Here is a 20,779-nt window from a genome sequence, read left to right on the forward strand (position 1 = left end):
ACTGGCTTCTAATTAAGAACAATGGTGACAACTTGCTTCCCACCCAGGGGCACAGCCCAGAAGCCTGGCAGCCAAAGCTCCATTCAAGCCAAAGCATTTAACTCCCTCCTCAGCTCATACAGAAAGATGGGCTCATCCACGGGTCACTGCCCACAGCAGGGGAGTTGGAACTAGATGATCTTTAAGGTCTCTTCCAACCCAAACCATTCTATCATGCAGTTCTCCAGAGAGCTGTTCTGAAGCAGATCTGCAGTATTCCAACCCTGCAGCTTGTTCTTGGCCAGGCTGCAATGATCGGGTATGACACTAGGTGTCACTGACTTCCCCAAAATCCTCCATCATTTGAGGGGGGCCAAGGAGCTTTTGCAGGGGCCATCGGTGTGGTGAAGGCACTGTGGCTACTCACATCCACTCGGAAGTCCTCGAGGCGCTTGAACTTGCTGAGGTATTCTTGCAGTTTGCTGTTAATGTCCAGATTTTTGGCTTTGGAATACTTTAAGAAGGCCCAGAACTTTTCCAGCCCATAGAGCTGTCCTGGAGGGGAAGAAAACCAAACCAGACATCAGAACACTTTCCTGAAGGCTTCCCCACCACTTGCCTCACAGACCCTCCTGTCACACGGGTAGGCACAACTGAGGAAAGATGGAGAACCTAGAGGGAAGCAAACAACTGTAATGGGCAGCCCTCTTGATAGGGGATGTTCTGGTGGTGACAGAGCATTGAGAAATCCTAGAGGAACTGGTGCCTCTAGCAAAACATTTTGGAAGCTACAGCCTCTCATTGCTCTCTTCCATCCCCCCAGCAGTCTTCAGGATGATGAGCATCCACTCAACCCTTTACCATGAAGCAACAGGACATCCAGCTGATCCCTGCTGCACATGTTAATGTACAGCATTACGTGGCTTCCCCAAAATCACAGGAAGAGGCCCAGAAGCAGCCATGCAGCTGGACTATATTGCTGTCAACCCCAGGGGAAGGCCAAAAGAAGCACATACCAGCTTCATAATCCTTGATGGTCTCTTCTTGAAAGTCCTTAAATATGTCTGGCCGGAATTTCTTCTCCAGCCCATAGCTGTAGTATCTGAAAAGGCACTCCAGACCGTACCTGGAACAGAGCAGCACGTGGTGCTCAGACACTGTACGTAACACCCGAGCAGAGAGGCTCTTGAGGCAGGAGCCCTGCTGTGCACCAGCAGCAGGAGTGGACTGAGAGCAACCCCAATCCTACCTTGGAGCAAGGCAGAGATGCTGCCTTTGCTTTGCTGTGAGCCCTGCAAAAGACTGAACCCTTCTTCTTCCCTCACTCCCCTCCCAGGAAAGGCCACTCTGCCCCTCCTCTCCTACCTGTATCCCTCCTTCCCGTCCTCCACAGCAAGCTGCTTGAACTCCTCATACATTTTCTTGTTGAAGTGATCTCGGAGGAAGAAGGACCAGAACCGGAAAAGTGTGTTCATCTCCTGGGACTGACCAATGCCCAGTCGTTTCCGCTCTGTTTCGGGAAGAGGGGACATCACAAGTCAGATCTCCCAGGGACCCAGCTCTTGCACAGGGGCTCATGCAGAGCACCCACTCCAGTGCTGGACACCCATGCTCACCAAACACTGTGGTGAAACATCAGCTACCAGCAAGGTTGTCCTATAGGACCCTGCTTTTCTCCATGTGCTGGTGGCACAGACACCCTGCCCCACACCCCAGTGTCCCTACCGTTAAGGCAGCGCCGACGGTACTTGTGGTAGACATGTTGTGTGAAGCCATTCTCCTTGAGCAGCTCGTGCGAAGGATGCTGGAACTTAGGCAGGGACTGCGGGGTGCAGCCATAGCTTCCAACAGCCGGGGTCCCCTCCGAGGGGCTGGAACTGAGTATCAGAGACTCCCATCAACACCCTTCCTTGGCATCACCCAACTGGCAGTGGAGTGGGGTCACACTCTGCCCCACAGCACTTGCCTGTTGGCACCACTGACTCCCTGTGACTGTCCACTCTGGGTTTGGGACCTGGGCCATGGGGATATCCTAACAAGAAGGGAACTAGTATTTCCAACCGAGTCTCATCTTGTTGTTCCAAGGCTTCAAACTTCCCTCCTTTCAGGAGGGACAAGTTGGGTCTCAATCCTTTCTGCAGCCACCTAATAGGAGACCTCCCCTGCAAGATCAGGGACCTTTCCTTAGTGACATAGTTTACTGGTGGACTTGGCAGTGCTGGGGTAAAGGCTGGACTCAATGATCTTAAAGGTCTCTTCCAACTGAGCTTATTCTATGAGTCCAAGATCAGAGCCTGATTTTTCCCTTCCTTTCCACACTTACTCCCTTTCCCATTTCTAGCTCCTCCATGACCACATAACACCCATCTCTGGTACCTGATGGACGCAGTTCGTGGCCTGTGCTCCCGTGAGTCCATCACCCAGCCCACGTGGCACTCCATCGGAGGGTTCGAACTGTGCCTTGTCTTCCTCTTCCGTGGAGTCTGCAAGACACAGCGCATCAGGGATGTGTCCCCTTTCTCACTAGGCCCCAGCTGGGAAACCCCCATCTCCTACCCCATCACCCAGCCCCGGTCCCACCTTGGCATCTATCGTCCTTCCCTCTTTCACCACTGGGTAGAACCTCGGCGTCTGCGTTGGGTCCTTCAGCTGAGGCGTGCGAGGGGTCCGGGGGGTCCTGGTGTTGCGGTAGTTGGGTGATTCTGGTACAGTTGTAGGCAAAGACCGGGCGATGGTTGAAGGTTCAGGGACTCCAAACAACTTGTTAGCCAAAGCGTCTGTGGGTACTGCAGAGAGAAAACCCCCCACCACGGGTCAAGCTGAGCTCTGAGCATGAGGGCATCACTATAGCCAAGGGACATCCATCTGGCAGTTGGGAAGCAGCAGAGACAGGAACAGAGACACATCCTAGCCCCCTGAGACAAGCAGCTTCAAATCCAGCATGCCATCAGCTTGGCCACACAGCCCAAAGCCTAGCAGCAGATCCAAGGACTGAGCTCTCTGGGATCCCACAAGGCATCTGCTTCCCAGTGGTTAACAGCGGCAACAAATTCCCCCATTCCCAAGAGAAGGTGCCAGGCACAGACAAACAAGACCCAGCAGGCAGCTGCCTTCCAGCTACTCGGAGAGGGTGCAAGAGGAAAGTCACAGCCAGGGAGCTACATCAAAGCCTGCCAAGTTTTCCTCACTCAACTGGGACACCCCTGCTTTGGGGCCTCCTCTTCTGAAGCCCCAAAACATTCAAGTTGTGAGAAAAGCACTGCTCTGGGAAAGATAATCCCACATTCCTGTGGCCACAATTCCTTCTCCCCAGCTGCTACCCAACCTCCGATGGCCTCTTACCAGGAGGAACAGGGACAAACTCAGTCACACTTGTCTCTTACCTTGCTGGAACCTGGGGGGACCAGGAGGGACTTCCTGGTTTGGATCCACTGGGGGCTCTGGAGTCAAGGTGTCAAACTGCTCCCTGCTGATCATGTTCACCTTCTTGAAGTTCTCCACCTCTTGCTGCATTGGAAGAGGAAGATGATGAAGCAACAAACTGCCCTCTTTTCCCCTTATCCCATCAGCTCATCATGACCCCTCTCTCCACACTCTCAGCTTCTACCACCCCAGAGAGAAACACTGCTTCATGAGTGTGTCAGGTACCAGCCATGGGAATCCTGAGCCGAGCTGATAGCTCCAGCAGCCACCCCACCTTGCAGCCAAAATGATTTCCGTCGCTGAATATGTGTAGCTGAATCCCCAACTGTGAGAGTCACCAAGCTGGAACTCCAAGGCTTCAAAGCAGCAGATGGGCTTTCTATGAAAAGCCCAAGTCTGTGCAAACTGGCACCAAAATGGGGAAGAGCTCAGGCAAAGTGCAGCCCATCCATCTCTGAGCCAGTAAGCGCAGTCTCCAAGGGACTGTGCCATAAAGCACTGGGCACTATGGACAGTGCAGGGACATCCAATTTCCCCCACAGACCTGGCACTGCCTGCCAAGACCCTGGCAGCAAACAGAGCAATGAGCCCCAAGTCATCTCATTATTGTCACTGTGTTTACCTGGCTGAAGCCCTACAACCATGTTACAGAGCTGTGTTTATCCCTGATACAACAGAACACGATGCTGGGAGCCAAGAATCAAGCTCTGCAAGAGGACTAATTCCAGCTTAGCTCTAACCCATCCCACACCAAGGTGGTCAGCCTCCTGCACGCGTGCCTTCCTACACCCCCACACGCACTCCCTTCAATCAGCTGCTCTCACCTTAATCTGTGAATACTCTGGCTCAAACTGCTCTGTCCACAGGTCCTGCTCGTAGTAGTACAGCCCATCGTTGATGACCTTGGCCAGCTCCGAGCTCATTTTAGCCCTGGATGTGTGGTTGCCAGTCCGGTCCCCGCCAGGATGCCGGCGCAGGTAGGGAGGCGTCTGTGTCACGATGAGGATCTTGTTTACATCCCTGTCATCAATCTCGTAATCAGAGTCTTCGTCTGACCAGTCAGTGAAGGTGTTCTTGCGGCCGTCCATCTGCTCCATCTCCTCATCAAACAGGAAGTCTAGCTCCTCTGGCTCATCTTGGTCCTTCTGCTTTTGCTGCTGCAGTGTCTTTGACTCCTCTGGTTTCTATAGGTAGGGGTACAAGGGTGACAAAGAGTAAACACCACACAGTGACACAAGCATCGTGCTTGGAGACACAACTATTGACCCTTGTTTCTTTACTGAAGCCAAAGCTGCTCATATAGGGAGAACACCTTGTTTACACCACTGAATATCAGCTCCAAAGCGGGTCAAGATGGGTCCAGGAAAGACCTAGGACATCACTCCCATGACAAACAGACCCTATCTGATTTGAAACCTGCCTACTTATGATTCACTCAGACAACTGGGAGTGGGAGACCCCCCCAGCCCAACAGCACCTACATCAGCACCTACCTTGGGCCTGGCTGGCGAGGGCCGAGGTCTCTTCTTCACTTCAATCCATGTCTCTGAATCCAGGTCTGGCAGACTTGTGGACAGGCCCTTGGGCATTGTCTTCAAGTTACTGACCTCCTCTGTTTTGGTGGGGACTGGGCTGGCAGCACGCGGGGAGCCAGGAGCAGACTCTAGAGCCAAGAAGAGACACAAGGTGCTTTAGAGGAAGGAAGGGAGCCTGGGGAAGTGTGTAAAGCACTCGACCAAAGAGGGAGTTACTCTGGCAGCATGGCACAGCTTGATCTCCTGCCAAAACCAAGTCTTACAACAGCCCCAAGAAGATTCTTCACTTGACCTCTTGGGCCCAGCCCTGGGATCCTGAGAGCCCATAAAAGGCAGCAGACCCTTCCCCTGCAGTCAGCTGACAGCTCCATACCTGCTGCCCTATTTGTGCTCAGCATCTCCTCGTCCATTAAGGAAAAGGTGCATCTGTGAGTGTCCTCTGCTCCGCCCAGCAGTAGTAGAGTATTTCTAGGCACAGCCAAGAGACTTCCAGCAGGACTAACCCCTCCCTGAATCCCTTCAACCCCTCCAGACTCAGTCTCTTTCATGTTTCCCCACATACAGAAGTAGCAGTGCTCTGGAAGTCTGAGGATAAAGCCCATACCAGCTCGCACCACCAAGCAGAAAGCAAACGACAGAGCCTTGCCTGGGGAACACCCCAGACTCTCAGGATCTCAGTCCTGCTGCAGTACCAACACTGCATCCCACACCTCCGTCCACATTCCCCAGTGCCCACCTGTCTCTTTCTGGAAGCTTTGCCGGGGCACAAACTCAGGGCAGTTGATGAACTGTGAGAAGTCAGTCTGTGTGTAGTCTGCCATAGGAGGGCCAGGCAGAGCCCATTTTTCTGGCTGCTCTTTTCTCCTTATCTTCTCATCCACGATTTCCACCACCTTGCTGTCCTTCAGAGCCTGGAACCAAGGGATACCTGGTTAATTTATAGCCCTACCTTGGCACACTGAATGGCTCAGCCCCAGCCCTTCCTCCCTGGGAGAAAAAAGAGGAGGAGGGAGCAAGGAAAGGACAAGGGAAGGCTCCACTTGCATCTCTCCCATAGCCCATCTAGAAAACAGGCCTCAGAGAGGGATGGCAAGAAGGAAAGTTAATCTTTCCTTGCCCTCACCTTGATGATGAGGCTGATATCAGTGGTCAGCGCCTGCACCCGGTGGAAGCTGGCAATCAGGGTGATGGGAAGGAAACCATCTGAGTCCATCTTGCGGCGCAGGAAGAAGTCTCGCTCCAGGTTGTCCACACTGAAGTAGTATTCACTGTATGGACAACACATCAGTGTCAGGCAGCTCCAAGCCACCTTCCTCTGGACACCCCATAGGAAGTAATCCCCCACATTTCTGCTGCTGCAAGGCTGATAAGAGAGCCTGTGGAGCCCAGACGTGGGGCAAGCTGGTGCTCTAAGGTGTGTGGCACAGAGTCAACACACCCTGGGGCTCTAACCCTACCCACAGGATTAACTACACAGACCCCAGGGAGGATCTCTGTGAACATCCCAACGATCAGAGAAGAAGAGGTGGTGCTTACATCTGCCGCTTGATGTAGTCTTTGAGCAGTTCCTGGTCCACACTGTAGAGCTCAGCACTACTGATGTTGTCAAAGTAGTAAGTGATGTTGCTGGTGTACTTCTGCGTGCGAGAGCCATCCGAGCCCTCAAATTTCCGGTACCCATACTGGTAATCAAAGTGCCCTGTGGGACACCAGGAAGGATCAGCACAGAGCTCCTAGGATCTGCCAGACAGGGCTAGACTCTCACACAAATAGCTCCCTCTGCACTGTTCCTGGGGCCCCATGGCAGCCCACAGTGGGGCACCACCCACATCCCTCATCCTCCTGCTCTCAGCTTTTGCCACAGAAGGGATCTCAGTGAAGTTTCAACACACCAAGCCAAAGAGAGGCCAGGAACCCTCTTACCCAGGAGCAACTGGGCAGCCCAGATGGCACATAAAGACCCTACACTGAAGCTGTGCCAAGCTTTAGATGCTGGTTTGTCAAGTGCCAGTGCAGATGCTTCCCCACCCAAACCATGACTCCTGCTTGGCTCTTGCCATAAAGCCTACACAGAGTATCAGCATGCTTCAACTCCTCCACGCTGGAGTACTACAGGAGACAGAAAACAGGTGGAGGAGCTTGGTCTGAGCAGCAGAAGGGCATCTGCCTTTATTAAAATACTAGAAAGAATAATTTGCTTTCATTAAAATCAGCTCAATTTACTAGCTGGGATGACCTGCCACAGTATTTCCCTGTATCCCTACAGGGCTCTGCCCTCCCCAGCCTGCTCTGCAGCCCCAGGTCTCACACGCACACAGCCATGCACACTTCAGCACACGCTCCCTGCTGCCACAGGAGCACACATCCAGGGATCACCTCCTCTGCCCCGGCCACGGCCCCTGCCGCGGCCCCGGCCTCTGCCCCGGAAGGTCCCTCGCACAGCTCCTCCCTCACTCTTCACGCTGGAGGTTTCATCATGGTCCTGCCAGCTGCGCTCGTGCTTGTTGTCCGGGTGCCAGCCTGCAGCAGACAGGGAAGGAGGGGCAGGAGGAGTGTTACAGTGTGAAAACACCCTCCTGGAACAAGCCCGCTGCACCCAGAGCGCTTTGAATGCAGGAAGGGTGCCCGCTGTGCCATGCCTGGGCACCAGGGCTTGCTCTGCCTCGTGGCCAGGGCAGGGAGAGGGGTCCCCAGGCTGAGCCCCCACCTTTGAGCTCGCTGCGGTTGTTGGAGGGGTGCCTGTGCTGCTCGTTTTGCCGGTTGTTCCGAGAGGCTGTTTTGTCCCTAGGCACCTCTGACTTCATGTCTATCTGCAAAGGGACCCACTTGTGTTTGTTGCCTGCAAAAGGACAGGGTTTGGGTGTGACACAGGTTCAGAGAGCGTCTGCTTCCTTCCCCACAGCCCCATCTTGTCACACAGTCCCCACACATGGAGGGGAGAAAGCATCAGGGCCTTTTGGACCGACCCTGTCCTCAGACATCCCTCCAAGCCTTACTGGATGGAGAAAGTCTCCAACCAGAACTCTCGGGCATGGAGGGACATGGCACAAAACTCTCCTGCTGCTTCACTGCATTTGTCCTTCTGCCCCCTTCTGCTCATTGAGGCTCAAGCCAGACTGAGCCCATGTGTCGCCCATGGCTGATGCAATCCAGTCAGGGAGTGTACTGTGCCTCCAGAGTGCACATGGAAGGGTAGACCACTGCCACACTCAGACACTGAAGACACCCCTGCTCCACCATAATGACACTCAGCCCGCCCTGAAGCCTGAAAACACCCTAGGTGTCCCTGCACTGGGACCATGTCCTGCAGCAAGGCCCCCAGGGAAGACAGTGGATGCTTCCACCTAGCTGAGAGTCACAGAACAGGAGACAGACTGTCCCCATCAGGTCCTGCCTTACCTTTCTTCTTCTGGGATGACTTCTGGTTGTCATCGTCACCATTCTTCTCCTCCCCAGACTCATCTGATTTGGTTTTCAGGCTCTCTTTGCCATCGCTCCCATCTCCTTTCTCCTGCTCTTTCATGTCTTTCTTGACAGGCAGCTTCCGAAGGGATGGTGCCTTATGTGGCTGCTGGAGACACACCAGTGGAGGGAAGATGTGAGAGGCGGGAGACATGAAGTGCTGGAGGCAGACCTCAGCTGGCCCAGCAGCAACAGGAACCAGAGGACCCTGCCCTAGGCTGGAAGCAACCCTGTTCTGTGCCCCTCAGAGATGTTCTGTTCCTGGCAAAGAGCAGGGCAAGGGCCTCTAGAGAAGCTGGGAAGTGCTCAATCTGAGACACAAGCCCCAGGCATAGAAGTTACTAAAATGGACTGCCAGGGAGGCCTGGTGCTCCTGGACAGTTACCCTGCAAGGGACCAGACTGCCCCAATGGCAAAAGGGTGAGTGAACCTCATGCCCTGACAGACAGCCACGAGCTGGCAGAGCAGCATTTAAAAATAGAAAGGTTTCAAGGACAGCCATGTCTGGAGCAGGAGAAGGCCATGGCCCATGGGCACACGAGACCCTTCTCACGCATTTTCTCCTATAGAAGACTTCTGCCCAGGCCCCTTCTTGCACTGAGCACCCTGAGGAGAGCGGGTCCAGGAGCTGCCTTACCTGCTGCACCCAGCCCAGGGATTTAGACAGGGCTCCAAGCTCCCAGAATAGCACTGAGGGAGAGAGCTGGACAGACAGAGCAGCCCTAAAAGGAAATCCCCTGCACGCTATTCCTGGCTGCTTCTGCACTGACGGCACCCCAAATGGCCCCAGCTCAGCCAGTGCTTCCAGAGGGACAGGGAGGTCTGCAAGGGCCTTATCCTGCTCATTGGAGTGATTCTGTGTTCTCACCTGGACGCTCTTGTGGGCTATCTCTCCTGGTGTTGGCCAGTTTGTGGCATCACCGAAGTCACCAACCTTGTAACCAAAGAGAAAGGTTCTGTTAGTGCACAAACTGCAGACACCATTCCCTGCATCAGCAGCCAGAATCCCTTCCACTACCTACCACCATCCTGCAGATGGGTGTCCAAGTTTAGGGATGCCATCCAAACATATATACACACAGACCCTGTCCCCACCCAAGCAGGGACCCAAATCCATCCCAAATAACTGCAGACAAATTTAATGTCTATAAGGGGTTGTACTGAGGCTGCCAGCAGCCCCGTAAACCACCAGCCTCTCAGCTGCCACCATTTTGCCCCAACAGCAGTATTTGGCACCAAGTTATGGAGGTTAACTCACTCATCACAAGCACTATCCTTGGACAGTGAAAGCACACAGCTTTCAGCATCCGAAATCCACCTGAAGCAACTACATCCCATTAAAGAAGCTGCTTCCACCTAGTGGCAGGTGACAGCCAGGCACAGCTTCACTTCAGTGCCCAACTCAACCAAGGGCTGACACTAACAAAGCAAAGGGATCATGAAGTAGAAGTGGTAGGAAAACTCATGCGAGTGTCTGATGGTGATGGGTGCTCCCTCATTCCAGACACCACATCAGGGACCACCAGTCACTTCTCTGCTAAACAAATGACCTGGCCACTACCATCATTTCTACCTCTTCCAGGTTTCGGAGAGGACCTGCAGGACACAAAGGACCCAAATACTTGCCCAGACACACCATGAACCACGGCTGGGCACTGAGTTTATCTGGTCACAGAAACACCTCCTTCCCCTTGTGGGCTTATTAGTTCTAAGTTAATTTGGAGTCATTGAGTCCCTTGGATCACATCTCTACATGCAGGTGCCATGCTCCTCTCCCCAGAAGGCAGGTGTCCTCGGAAAACTACTTCCAGTGCAAGGCCTGTTTCAGCCAGGAGCACCTTCCATCCCAGGACCCTCCTCTCCCTGATGTGGTACAGATAAGGAAAGTCTTACCAAGTTTTAGATAGGTCTTCACTGGCTGTTGGGAGCCAAACCAACAGCCCGTGTCCCTGCCTGCGCCCCACCTGCATGCAACATCCTCTGAAGCAACTGTCCCTGCATCACATGCTGATCTGGAACAGATTGCCCTGGTTCCTCCAAAGCAGTCGAATTGTTTGAAATCAATTACCCTGACTCTCCATGTGCCAGGAAAGAACAGATTGCACAAGAAAGGACCTGCAGACACTGCTCCATCACACCACCGCCCTGTCTGCACTGCAAAGCAGGGCACTGGCTAAGCTCCCAAGGGATTTGTGTGAAGGGGAGAGGGTTTCCACATCAAGGACTGTGTTCCAAGTGCCTCCCTGTGGAAGGCGAGGTGAGGTCTCCCCTGGCCTAACTGGGCAGAAAACTAGTCCAGGCTGCATTCAAGACCATTAAAACACTTAAGAGGAGATGGAGAATCAGGATGTTCTTCTTGCAAGTGGCCAGGCCAGTACATAAACCCTCCATAATCAGGCTTGTGATGCGGTCTGCTCGTGTATCACTGCCAAAGGCACCAGGAGCTGGAGGCCAGCGATGGGACAGCAGACACAGCCTTACCTTGCTTCCCTTCCGCGGTCTGGGGTTGGCAGCCCTCACCACCTTCGCAGGAGTTGTATGTTCTGCAAGAGGAGGAGAACAAAACTTAGAACACAGCTGAGGGTTTGTGGAAGTGTTAGCCCTGGAGGAAGCAAAGGGTGCCCAAGAAGAAAAGCTGAACAGACAACAGAGCCAGCTTCTGACCTGGATCTCAGAAGGGCCGCAGCAAGATCAGAACACTTCTGATTCATCTAAGTGGCCAAGAAATGGACCTTTGCCCCCATCCTGCTGCAGGAAGGCACTCCCTGACTTAGCTCAGCCCTCCCTACTTGGCCTTGCCAGCCAGGGAGGAGGGGTGGCGAGAAGTTCAGCTCGCTCTGTGAAGCACCACGCAGAACTTGATCTGCTGTTATGCACAGCAGAACAAACATGCCCTTGAACAGGCAAGGCCCATCACCACCAGTGTGGCCAACCCTCCCCAAGGGAGGGGAGAAGGGCTCTGACACAGGGACGCACATGGGTGTTGCTCAGCTCGTGCTTTCATCTCTAGTACATCCCAGCACGGGGCAGTGAGTTCATGAGAGGGAATGTACAGAGAGAAGAAGCCAGACCGGGGAAGTGCTTCAATCCTGCTACAGGCAAGAGTATTTAGGCACTTGAGTGCCTCCGGGGAGTTGTAAGAGTGCAACTGCTGGGGTCTGCACCACTATGGACCTGTAGCAAGTCAAGACCTCAGCTCCACCATGATGTGCCTTGCTTCCTGCTCACACACCACCTCCTTATAAGCAGGAGAAGAAATCGGACTCAGGTTCTCCCTCCTCCCAGGGCTGGCTGCAAGGTCTGCAGATCAGGCTCAAACAGAATCCAACAGAGCAGCACACCACTCAACGCAAGAGGAAAGCCCGCTGGCCCTTGCCTTGAGGGGCATTTCTGCTGACTCCACTGGTTCAGAAGACAAGCACCCAGGACTGGGGTGGAGGGTGAGGGTGGGAGAAAGGTGAAGAGCCCTGAGGGATGGCAGAGGCTATGTGGGGATGTCCCAGGAAACACCCTGAACAACCTACCCAGCCCCACTCAAAGGTGGCTTTGATCTCCTGTGTAAGGAAGGACAACTTTGCCTAGATGATCAAAACGGGCCCCTTGCTAGCCTGGAAACCTGTGATTCATCCTGCCAGCCCAGCCTTGCTCAGGGCTGCAGGCTTTGAAGTGTCAGCAAGGCAGAGGCAGCCATGGCAGGACGGAGCCACGTGCGCTCCCCTTCCCCAAGGTTCCCAAATGGGGATTCCACCCCCAGGAGACACCAGAGCTCTCAGATAGGTCCCTGAATCTTCCCCTTTCCTCCGAGAGCCTCTCCCCACAAGCAGCATCAGTCTCATGTGTCCCTCACTTATTCCACGTGCACCTCATTGAGAATCCCAGCTCCACAGCACAAAGCTTGCCACGAGGCTTTTAAACTTCCCTGTTAGTGTAGGAAGAGCGAGCACTTTCCAAACAGCCCCTAAAATCCTTCACTCAACACCCACAGATGTCACCTACTAAATATAGCTTCAAAAGGCACCCAGTGCTACAGCACAAACCCACAGCCAGCCCACTTTTCCACAGGTACGGAGCACCCCTGCTTGCTCCTACAGCACCGACATGCTGGCACCGCAGGGAAGGAGAACTGAACTTGCTCTGCAGGCTCATCAGACACCCATCTTAAGGCTGGGGGAGAGCAGGGCTCACTGCAAGCATCCCACCTCAGTGCCTGCTCCCTCCACACTGCAGCCCCAGCCTTCACATCTATGGCATCCAGCCGTTCTCTCCAGCTGCTTTCAGTTTCGAAGCCTCATGGCCATGAGATGTTCTTCTGGGGGTCCAGGCAAAGAGAGGACCTCTCACAACCCCTAGTGAAAGAGGCACACACAGGCTGCAGGGGTGGGTGCCACAGACTCCATGTCTTTATGGGGGAGGAATGAGATTGTTTGAAACAAGTTCTGCTGCTTTCCTTATCTGCAAGATAGGAGCAGGGATCCCTTATCTAGCCGAGGTGCTGAGAAGACTCATTAGCATCTGCAGAGCGCTGCGGAAGACAAAACACAAAGCAAAGCAAAGGGCTGCAGCCTGGCAAGGAGGCTGCTCCAGGGAGCGAGGCCAAGCCAGCGCCACGGCAGGGGCTGAGGCACCTCTCAGCAGCGTGGATGGAGTCAGGATCTGCAAGTCATGGTGGAGAGCACTCAGAGCAAGGCGGGAGGCTGAGGGTGTAACTGCTGTGGATACACAGACACACACAGCCAAAAGCCATGGCAGGCAGAAGCTGAGTGTGCCTGGCACTCCCCAGGGCACGCCAGCCTAACCAAGGGCCCCCAGGCTCCTGGCCATCAAACCCAAAACTGCTTTTCATGTTCCCTTGCAGAGACTCAAACAAACCCAAGTGTTTAACAAACCAAACCCAAAACACATTTGGGCTAATCCAGGTGCTCAAAAACCTTCCTATGAGGACAGGAACACATCTTGGGTTCCAAACCCCACTGGCCTTCATCACTGCATCAACTTGGGTGATAGGGAGCAAGTAGGCGATGCTCACCCCCCTCCAGTAGCTTGGACAAGGAGTGCTAGCGAGGGATACTAGCCCTGGCTGATAGCTGAGCCCTTAAAAGCTGCTCACAGATGTCTCAGACCTCCTGGCATCTCACAAACCTCCTTTTGCATCTATTTGGTGCAACCTTTAGTTGCACTAACACTGCCTGACTGCCTTCCCCTCAAAAAACAGGGCCCTTCTGTGCAAGAGGACAGACAAAACAGCTACAGCAGGAGCCAGGGCTTTAGTGGTGTGAGGCTGGCAAGGAAACAACAGGCAGGGAAGGAAGGAGCAGCTCTGCCTGCAGCCACAGAGCAGCTGCTGGCACAGCCAGGAACAGAAAAGCAGGTTTTGATCTGCTGCCTGCAGCCAGAACCAGATCCTTTGCCCATGGGGTTTGCCTAGCCACAAGATTATTTCTTAGCAACCAAGGGGATGAGGCAGAGGTGGGAGCAGCCCAGCCCCATGCCAGCACTGCAGCCAAACCCCTCCTGTGGCCAAGGCACAGCAGGAGCATTCCTTGGCTTTTGATGCTCGTTCCCCAGTGAGCACCGAGCAGGGCGATGCTGTGCAGACACCTCGTGCTTCCCTTCCAGCACAGCACAGCAGCCCTCCATGCACGAAGCTCAAGGGGGTGACCAAGTGAGCCAACACTTTGTACCTGGAAGGAAAAGAGCTGTTGCACAAGGACCAGACAGGGTGACAGCAGCTCCACAGCTAAATGAGTTATCCCCTCACGCTGAGATGGACACGTGCTGTAGGACCACTGAGCTTGGCCCAGGAGACCTATCTACTAACTCACCTGGGAAAATCAAACCCAGTGATGCCACCCTGTTTCCCTGCCTCTTCTCGTACCTAATGCAGCTTCTAATGGGTTTGTAGAGAAGGCAGATGAAGAGGAGGAATAAATCTGCAGGGCTGGTGTTATACTGCAGAAACACCTGCACCTCCATAGAAAGCTGTAGTGCCTGCTCCTGGTGTATCACAGCATAGACAAGGGCTCAGAGCACCACAGCAACAGCTGGGACAGCCTCAGAGGGCAGCCCAGGTTCCCGTCAGGAATGTAGGGTGCTCAGCTCCGGCTCTGCCCCGGACACAGCAGAGCCCTCCTTCCCCACACGAGCTGCTGCAGCCCACGGGACAAAGTGCTGATGAAGGCCATTCTGGAGCCAAGAGCCCAGACTTTCCGCTGGAGAGGCTAAGGCAGGGTGCATGCTCCGTGCGTCCTGCTGGGAATGGTAGAGCTGAACTGGTATTCCCAGAGCCCCAAGGGTGTCGTGTGGGACAGCCAGACATGCGCCCTGCAGTCCAGTGGGATCCACTTCACTACCCAACAGTCTGAGTGATCCCTTCTCCTTCACATGCTCCATGGGACAGTCCCAGCACACAGGACGATCACAGTTCATAACCAACATGATGGACACCCACTCTGACAATGCTTCTTCAAGGTCTTCAGGTGAGGAAGAGCAAGTGCAGCTCAGGCAAGGCTGAGCTGAGTCCTGAGCAGTCTGGGCAGGTTGCAAGGGGAATATTGTCCCAGTCAAAGTGACACAGCAAGAAAAAGTTACTGCATTAACCTCCTGAGAAACAATGGACACCCAGGTATGACAGCTTGTGAGAGAAGACAGAAACCATCAGCTTACACTGAAGAGGACTACTACTTGCTCACAATTACATATACATGCTCATTGTCCAGGCAGAGAACATCAGCCTGGGAATTAGCTGTTTCCCTGTAGATAGCCAGAGTCTTTCCAGGAGGGTCCCTGTTGGGGTTGGGGTACAACACACAGGAGGGACATGGTGGGACAGCACCAATCTGCAAAGCAATTCCTGTAGGAAAGAGGGACCCAGCAGGCAGCCAGAGCCAAGGCTGCGAGGACCCCACTATGCCTGCAAGAATCCCCTTGCTGGTCTCAGAGGCGACCCCAATGCAAAACAGCTGCACAAAGGCACATTCCCACCTTGCCACCATGGGAAACTCAGGGCACCAACCCTGTCTCAAGAAAGCTGTCCAACAGGGCAGCCTGACCCACACAGCAGCAGGGACAAGACACTGATTCAGAGGCTCTCCTGCGGCACTCATCACTTCCTATGCATTCACACTCCATGACTTGGCATTTCAGCCTGACTGAGCCATCAGAGGACACAGCTGATGAGCTTCACACCCACCAACACTACACCTTCTCCAGAGACATTTGCAGAGTCAGTCGTGCAGACCAGATGTGACCTGCAAGCCAACAGCAGCCTTCCCCCATCCCACCAGCAGCCTCCCGTGGCTTCTGTACCTGGTTCTTCATCAGCAAGACAGCAGCAGTGACAGCACATCCTTACTGTAAAGGTGTTGGGAGGCACAGGCAAACAGGAGGGAATTCAGTCTCCGCAGGTAGCAGCCCTGCATGCACAGAGGTGCTGATACCCCCAGAGACCAAGCAGCATCTTCCACCTGTGCAGGCCTTCAAGGAGCTGCTCCCAGCACCAGCTTCAGCCATGTATGAGAACTAATGTCAGACTAAGATGGGAAATGCTTGCCTCTGCAACTCCATGCACGAGTCCGGGATTTACAGCACTGACTGCTTGGCATGCTCACATTTTACTGAAGACATCCTAAAGCACATAAACACCAGCAAGGATCAGGGCAAACCAGGCACAGACTGCATCTCCTCTCGGTTTACAGTGTCTTACAGCTTTACATCTTGCTAAACTGTAGTTGTAGTTGGACGGGCATGAAGGGGGAGATCAAGGGAGCATTGGATGGAGTCTCCAACAGCTTTAAATGGGATGTTATCACAAGGACATCTTCCAGCATAAAGGAGTCAGTGTGTCCACAACAGCGGCTGAAGAACCACACCACATGCTGGATGCAGTCTGGTGGCTCCCTGCTGGCACCCCAGGGCCTGGCCCTGCTCACAAAGGTAATAAAGGTATTTGAAACACCTCTGTAACACCACAAGTTTCCTGCATGCTCAAGAATGGGCAAGGTCAGGACCAAGCAGAAGACCGGATCCCTAAGCCGCATGGCTGAGTGGGATTCAGGCTTTTAAAGCATGTGGGAAGCCTGTTCAGCAGGAGCAAGAGACAAGCTGCAGACACCACAGCTCAAAGCCTTCCAAGCCATTTCTCTGCAGCTCCTCATCAGACAGCTCCACCTTCCAAGCCCTACTGTAACAGCAGAGGAAGCAGGGAGCTGCCTACACTTCTCTGCAATGTAAGCTCTGCAACTGCTGCAAAGATCACCCGCTAAAAATAACTTCAAAAAGGGCATCTGACAGCTCCGCAGAGAGCATGAGGAATGCTCCCTCCCACCTGGGTGTCCTCGCAGGCTCCGGAGTCTGCCCTGGAAAACTGCATGGGAAGAGGTCGGGGTACGCGCAGGTTCAATACCGCATGTGTCAGGCACCATCACAGGCTGCAGTGTGGGCACATGAGTGATGTTCCCAGCTCTTCAAGCCCTCACATCCCTCAGCTGATAGTCCTGAGACAGCCCCGGAGCAGGCGGAGGTAAAGCAGCTCGAGACTCTTGCAGAGCCTGTCTCTCTGCTGACAGCACAGGCCTTCTGAGCATGCAGGGGCATCCTATCTAAAAGCCCTGCTCACAGGGAGCTGATGAACAGTACCGCTTTCTAAATGCATTTAGCTCTGCACACACAAGTTATCTGTAGGGTCTGATTTACTTTCAAGGAGAATGAGGGACAAGGAGGGTCTGTACTTACCAAAGATGCACAACAGTCCTCTTTGCAGTCTCTCAGTCCAAGACACAAACCCTTCAACTTGTGGCTAAGATACACTGCAGAAGGAGCGGGTTAAGAAACGCTGAGAGGCATTTCTAATGTTAACCGTGGCAGCAAGGGCACCGTGGATTCTTCCTGGCACAGAGAACTACTATTAAAGGTAGCAAATGAACTCTCTCTAGGGTGAGTGACATCTTCCCACTACCTTTTCAAGCCAGGCTCTTCCCTGAAGAGGGTTTCTAGGAAACTTTTGACACATGATCCATGCTCACTCCACCACACCAGTCCCAGAGACACTGGGCTCATGCGGAATGAAGAGGCACAGCATCCACCGACCCCCAGTTTTCCAAGGAAAGGCACCCATCATCCCACCAACCTGCATGAGAGGCTACACCAGCACCAGTGCCTGACTCAGCTTGTCCAGTGCAGACAAGTCTCCAGCCAGCAGAGCATTTAGCCAGCAATCCCTCTGCATTCGCAGAAGAGAGACAAAGCCTTTTAGCCTCCTAAAAATGCTCCACTGGGTTAAATGGCTCAGGGCTGGAAAAGGCAGCAGCATTCCTGGGCAAACACCAAGTCAGTCCATTATGGAGGCCTGAGGAAAGGCATCAGATGATCCAGCTGCTGCTCAGGGTAACAAAGCAGAGCAAGGACACCTCGGCATTGGGAAAGGCACTGCAGGCAAGGCTGCAGGGGCTCAGGGCATGCCAAAGCATGGAGGAGCTGGAGGGTCAGGCTCTCCTCCAACCAAGGCAGCTCAGGGACCAGCTGGTAGTTCATGACCTACAAAACAGAAAAGCAGTGGTGGGGAAGAGGGAGGCAACAGGAGCAGGAACTCCAGGACAGCAAGGACAGACACACAAGGCAGGGCAGGACTGAGACTCCTAGAAAACACAGCAGAACCCAATCCACTCACCTCTGGGGGCAACTGCTTTGCAAATTACAGGGGGGTGTCCACCCTCCAGGAGGGACCAGAGTTTCCTCTGTTCTTGCTCACCTGCAGGGCTCTGCCAGGCTCTAATGAAAAGCTAGTTAACAGCTAATTACTACCCATTCAGACACACGATCCCCTACTCTGACCGACTGTGGGCCAGAGGGATAAGGCAGTCACGTGTTGCAGAAATCCCAGCCTTATGAAAGCACGGGCAACTATATTTAGTTGGAAAAACGATGACCTAGCAAGCTTGTCCCTCCCTTACCCTCCCACTTGGAGAAGCTGACCTGCCACCTACACAGATCCTACGTCCATGGCACCCAGGAAGTCCCTCATCCAGCCAGGACTGAGACTAGAACACCCGGCACAGTGGGAGTTCAGTGTGCATGCACACAGATGGGCTGCCCTAGGGGGTCAGGCTAGCGTTCAGCCTGGGCCAGGGGGATCTTCCCTCCCATCCTTAGTGCTGCACAGCAGGTCACCTTGTCAGCAGCAAAAGCTGATAAGCACCAAGAGCAACAAATAGGGCCCAGCCCAAGGTCCTGCACCTTATCTTGAAGGTGGGAGGCACACTGGGAACCTGACCAGTGTGACCAGCTGAGGGGCAGCATTCAGCAGCGATGTTTCGGCTGCTGGCCCCTCTGTGCAAGTGGCTGTGGATAGCAGTTTGCCTTGCCTGGATCAGCTCACCCTTCTCTCCACAGCACGGCTGGGCAAATGAGACAGACACAGCCATGCTGAGAATGGAGAAGGAGCAAAGGCAGCCACACAGTGGTCACACACCCTCCTGCTGCAGAGAGATGGTCCTAGAAGCGAAAGCGTGCAGCAACAAAAGCCAAGAGCATCACCCACTCCCCCTCTCATTGCAGTGGAAGAGCTTCAAAGAAGAAGAAAAAAAAGAGCCTGAGGACCAGACATCATTAATCTCTTGTCATCAGCAGAGGGGTGCTCTCCACCCGCATCCCACTGCGGCCGATGAGACAGCACAACTGGTGGTGCCCACGGCATCAGTGAGAAGAGGTCACCACGTCGCAGCCGAAGCCAATGCTGTGATCCCTTTAATGGCCGTCAGCCTCTTCTGCAGCTGCATCTGGGGACTTGGAAGCTGACAAAACCCTTCCTGGGAAGCATCTGGTTCGTCTCACTGTAAATACTTCACACTGAAGAGACACAAATCGAGAGCCAAGCGCTTGCCACGAGTCCCTCCTGCTGAGCATTCGCACTGTCTAGAAGTCTGTGCAGCTCCTGCTGCCTGTGCCAGTGGAGGGGAAAGGGGTTGTACAAGGCAAAGGTGCAAATGTGCTTCTGGAAAACCTGGCACCTCAAAGACAACAGAGGCCAGGCTTCTAGAAATGTAATGTAATTTAAATAACATCATTTCTAGTTCTTCCCAACGTGATTCCTGTTGCTGACTTGGGCTCCTTCTACAGAGGGATCTCTGCAGGGCCAGTGCGTCCCCTGTGCAATGGCTCCTCGTAAAGTGCCAGCTACACCTCACCCTTGAACCCTGCACCAGGTCAGCTGCAAACGTGCCTCCATGACTGTGTATAATGCAAAGAGACTGAGCAGCAGCAGGCAGAAACCCAGCTACATCTCTTGGGACAGGGGAAAGCAATAGAGATTTGGTGTTGCAAACATTCCCAGGAATTTAGGGAGGCCAGACCCAGGTCACCCGCTAAGCAGGGTGTCTCAATATAGGAGCTGAAGAAAGGCTACAGTCCCAAAGCTACCTGGATTGAATAAACTCAAGCACAGGTATGGGGGCCTCCTCCTGTTGGTGAATCCAGTGACACCCGCACAGGAACCAAAAACCCTCCCAGTCTCTGAGAGCAGGCAGAAAGGCTCCTTTTCTGCTACCTAAGCATCACCGTACCTCAGCTGAGCTGATTTCAGGACATGCTCTCCAAGCACAAGATACAGCATCATCACTTATGCTGCCCACCTTAAGGCAGACCCAGTGAAATTCAAGATTTTTCTAAATAACTTGGATACAACAAATGCTACCAGCTTCCTTCCTGGGTGCACAATCACATGGATCCTGCTGCATAAACCACTCTCTCCAACCCAGCTAATTCCTGTGCTGTAGGTGGCTGCCTCCCCTGCTCAATACACAGTATGAAACAGTAAAAACACCCTAATCAGAGCAAGCCTTTCCAAAGGAGTCAGGAGTACCCAGCTACAGGAATGCAACATGGCACTTTCTCTCCTAACTTAAAGATCCATCTCCTTTTCTTTACAAAAAGGTTTAAAAACAGCTTCCTTGCAGTGGGAGCATCACCCACATCTCCGTATGGAAAACTTCACAGCGTTCCATTCAAAGTAGCATTTATAACTCAAGACCTTGGCCACTTGGACAATTCTTCAAAGAGCATCACTTGCTGCTCTATGGAACACCAGCTCATCCACAGCAGCACCCTGCAGTTAGCTCTGGTCTCTGCATTTCAACAAGAGCACAGCAGTGCTACAGATGCAGAGAAAAGCAATTAAACTGCTCAGAGGTAGCCCCTTAAGAGGTGAGGCTAAAAAGGCTGAGATCTTCCACCACTGAGGAGGACTGGCTGCAGAGCAGGATACCAGGAGGGCACCGGAACAGCACTTGAGGCTAGCAGGAGATCCATTTAAAGCAAGCAGAGTATTGCAGGCAGCAAATTTCAGCACACCATGTGGCAAGAAGTCCTGGAAAGCAGAGAACATCAGG

At 53.6% G+C, this 20,779-nt stretch overlaps 2 protein-coding genes across 3 annotated transcripts in view; one reads left to right on the forward strand and one right to left on the reverse strand.

Annotated features, from left to right (window-relative positions):
• The window catches only part of GEMIN5 (gem nuclear organelle associated protein 5), a 108,022-nt gene that overhangs the window by 47,739 nt on the left and 39,504 nt on the right, over positions 1-20,779 (forward strand). The window lies entirely within an intron of this gene.
• The window catches only part of LARP1 (La ribonucleoprotein 1, translational regulator), a 44,814-nt gene that overhangs the window by 5,670 nt on the left and 18,365 nt on the right, over positions 1-20,779 (reverse strand). Inside the window, exons 3-19 of one of the 2 annotated variants that reach the window (XM_061456852.1) lie at positions 10,881-10,942; positions 9,268-9,333; positions 8,337-8,505; positions 7,645-7,776; positions 7,314-7,457; positions 6,474-6,636; positions 6,061-6,205; positions 5,674-5,848; positions 4,896-5,065; positions 4,227-4,586; positions 3,363-3,486; positions 2,560-2,765; positions 2,356-2,462; positions 1,705-1,856; positions 1,345-1,489; positions 996-1,105; positions 407-534 (exon numbers count right to left, since the gene is read on the reverse strand). In XM_061456852.1, coding sequence (XP_061312836.1) covers positions 407-534; positions 996-1,105; positions 1,345-1,489; positions 1,705-1,856; positions 2,356-2,462; positions 2,560-2,765; positions 3,363-3,486; positions 4,227-4,586; positions 4,896-5,065; positions 5,674-5,848; positions 6,061-6,205; positions 6,474-6,636; positions 7,314-7,457; positions 7,645-7,776; positions 8,337-8,505; positions 9,268-9,333; positions 10,881-10,942 — 2,558 coding nt within the window. Of the gene's footprint in view, positions 1-406; positions 535-995; positions 1,106-1,344; positions 1,490-1,704; positions 1,857-2,355; positions 2,463-2,559; positions 2,766-3,362; positions 3,487-4,226; positions 4,587-4,895; positions 5,066-5,673; positions 5,849-6,060; positions 6,206-6,473; positions 6,637-7,313; positions 7,458-7,644; positions 7,777-8,336; positions 8,509-9,267; positions 9,334-10,880; positions 10,943-20,779 lie in introns of both variants that reach the window. The other variant, XM_061456851.1, reaches the window with a different exon arrangement.

This window comes from Pezoporus flaviventris, unplaced genomic scaffold (assembly GCF_033815535.1).
Source record: "Pezoporus flaviventris isolate CSIRO_AGI_PZ_B2104156 unplaced genomic scaffold, CSIRO_AGI_Pfla_v1 ptg000023l, whole genome shotgun sequence".
Lineage (NCBI taxonomy): Eukaryota > Metazoa > Chordata > Aves > Psittaciformes > Psittacidae > Pezoporus > Pezoporus flaviventris.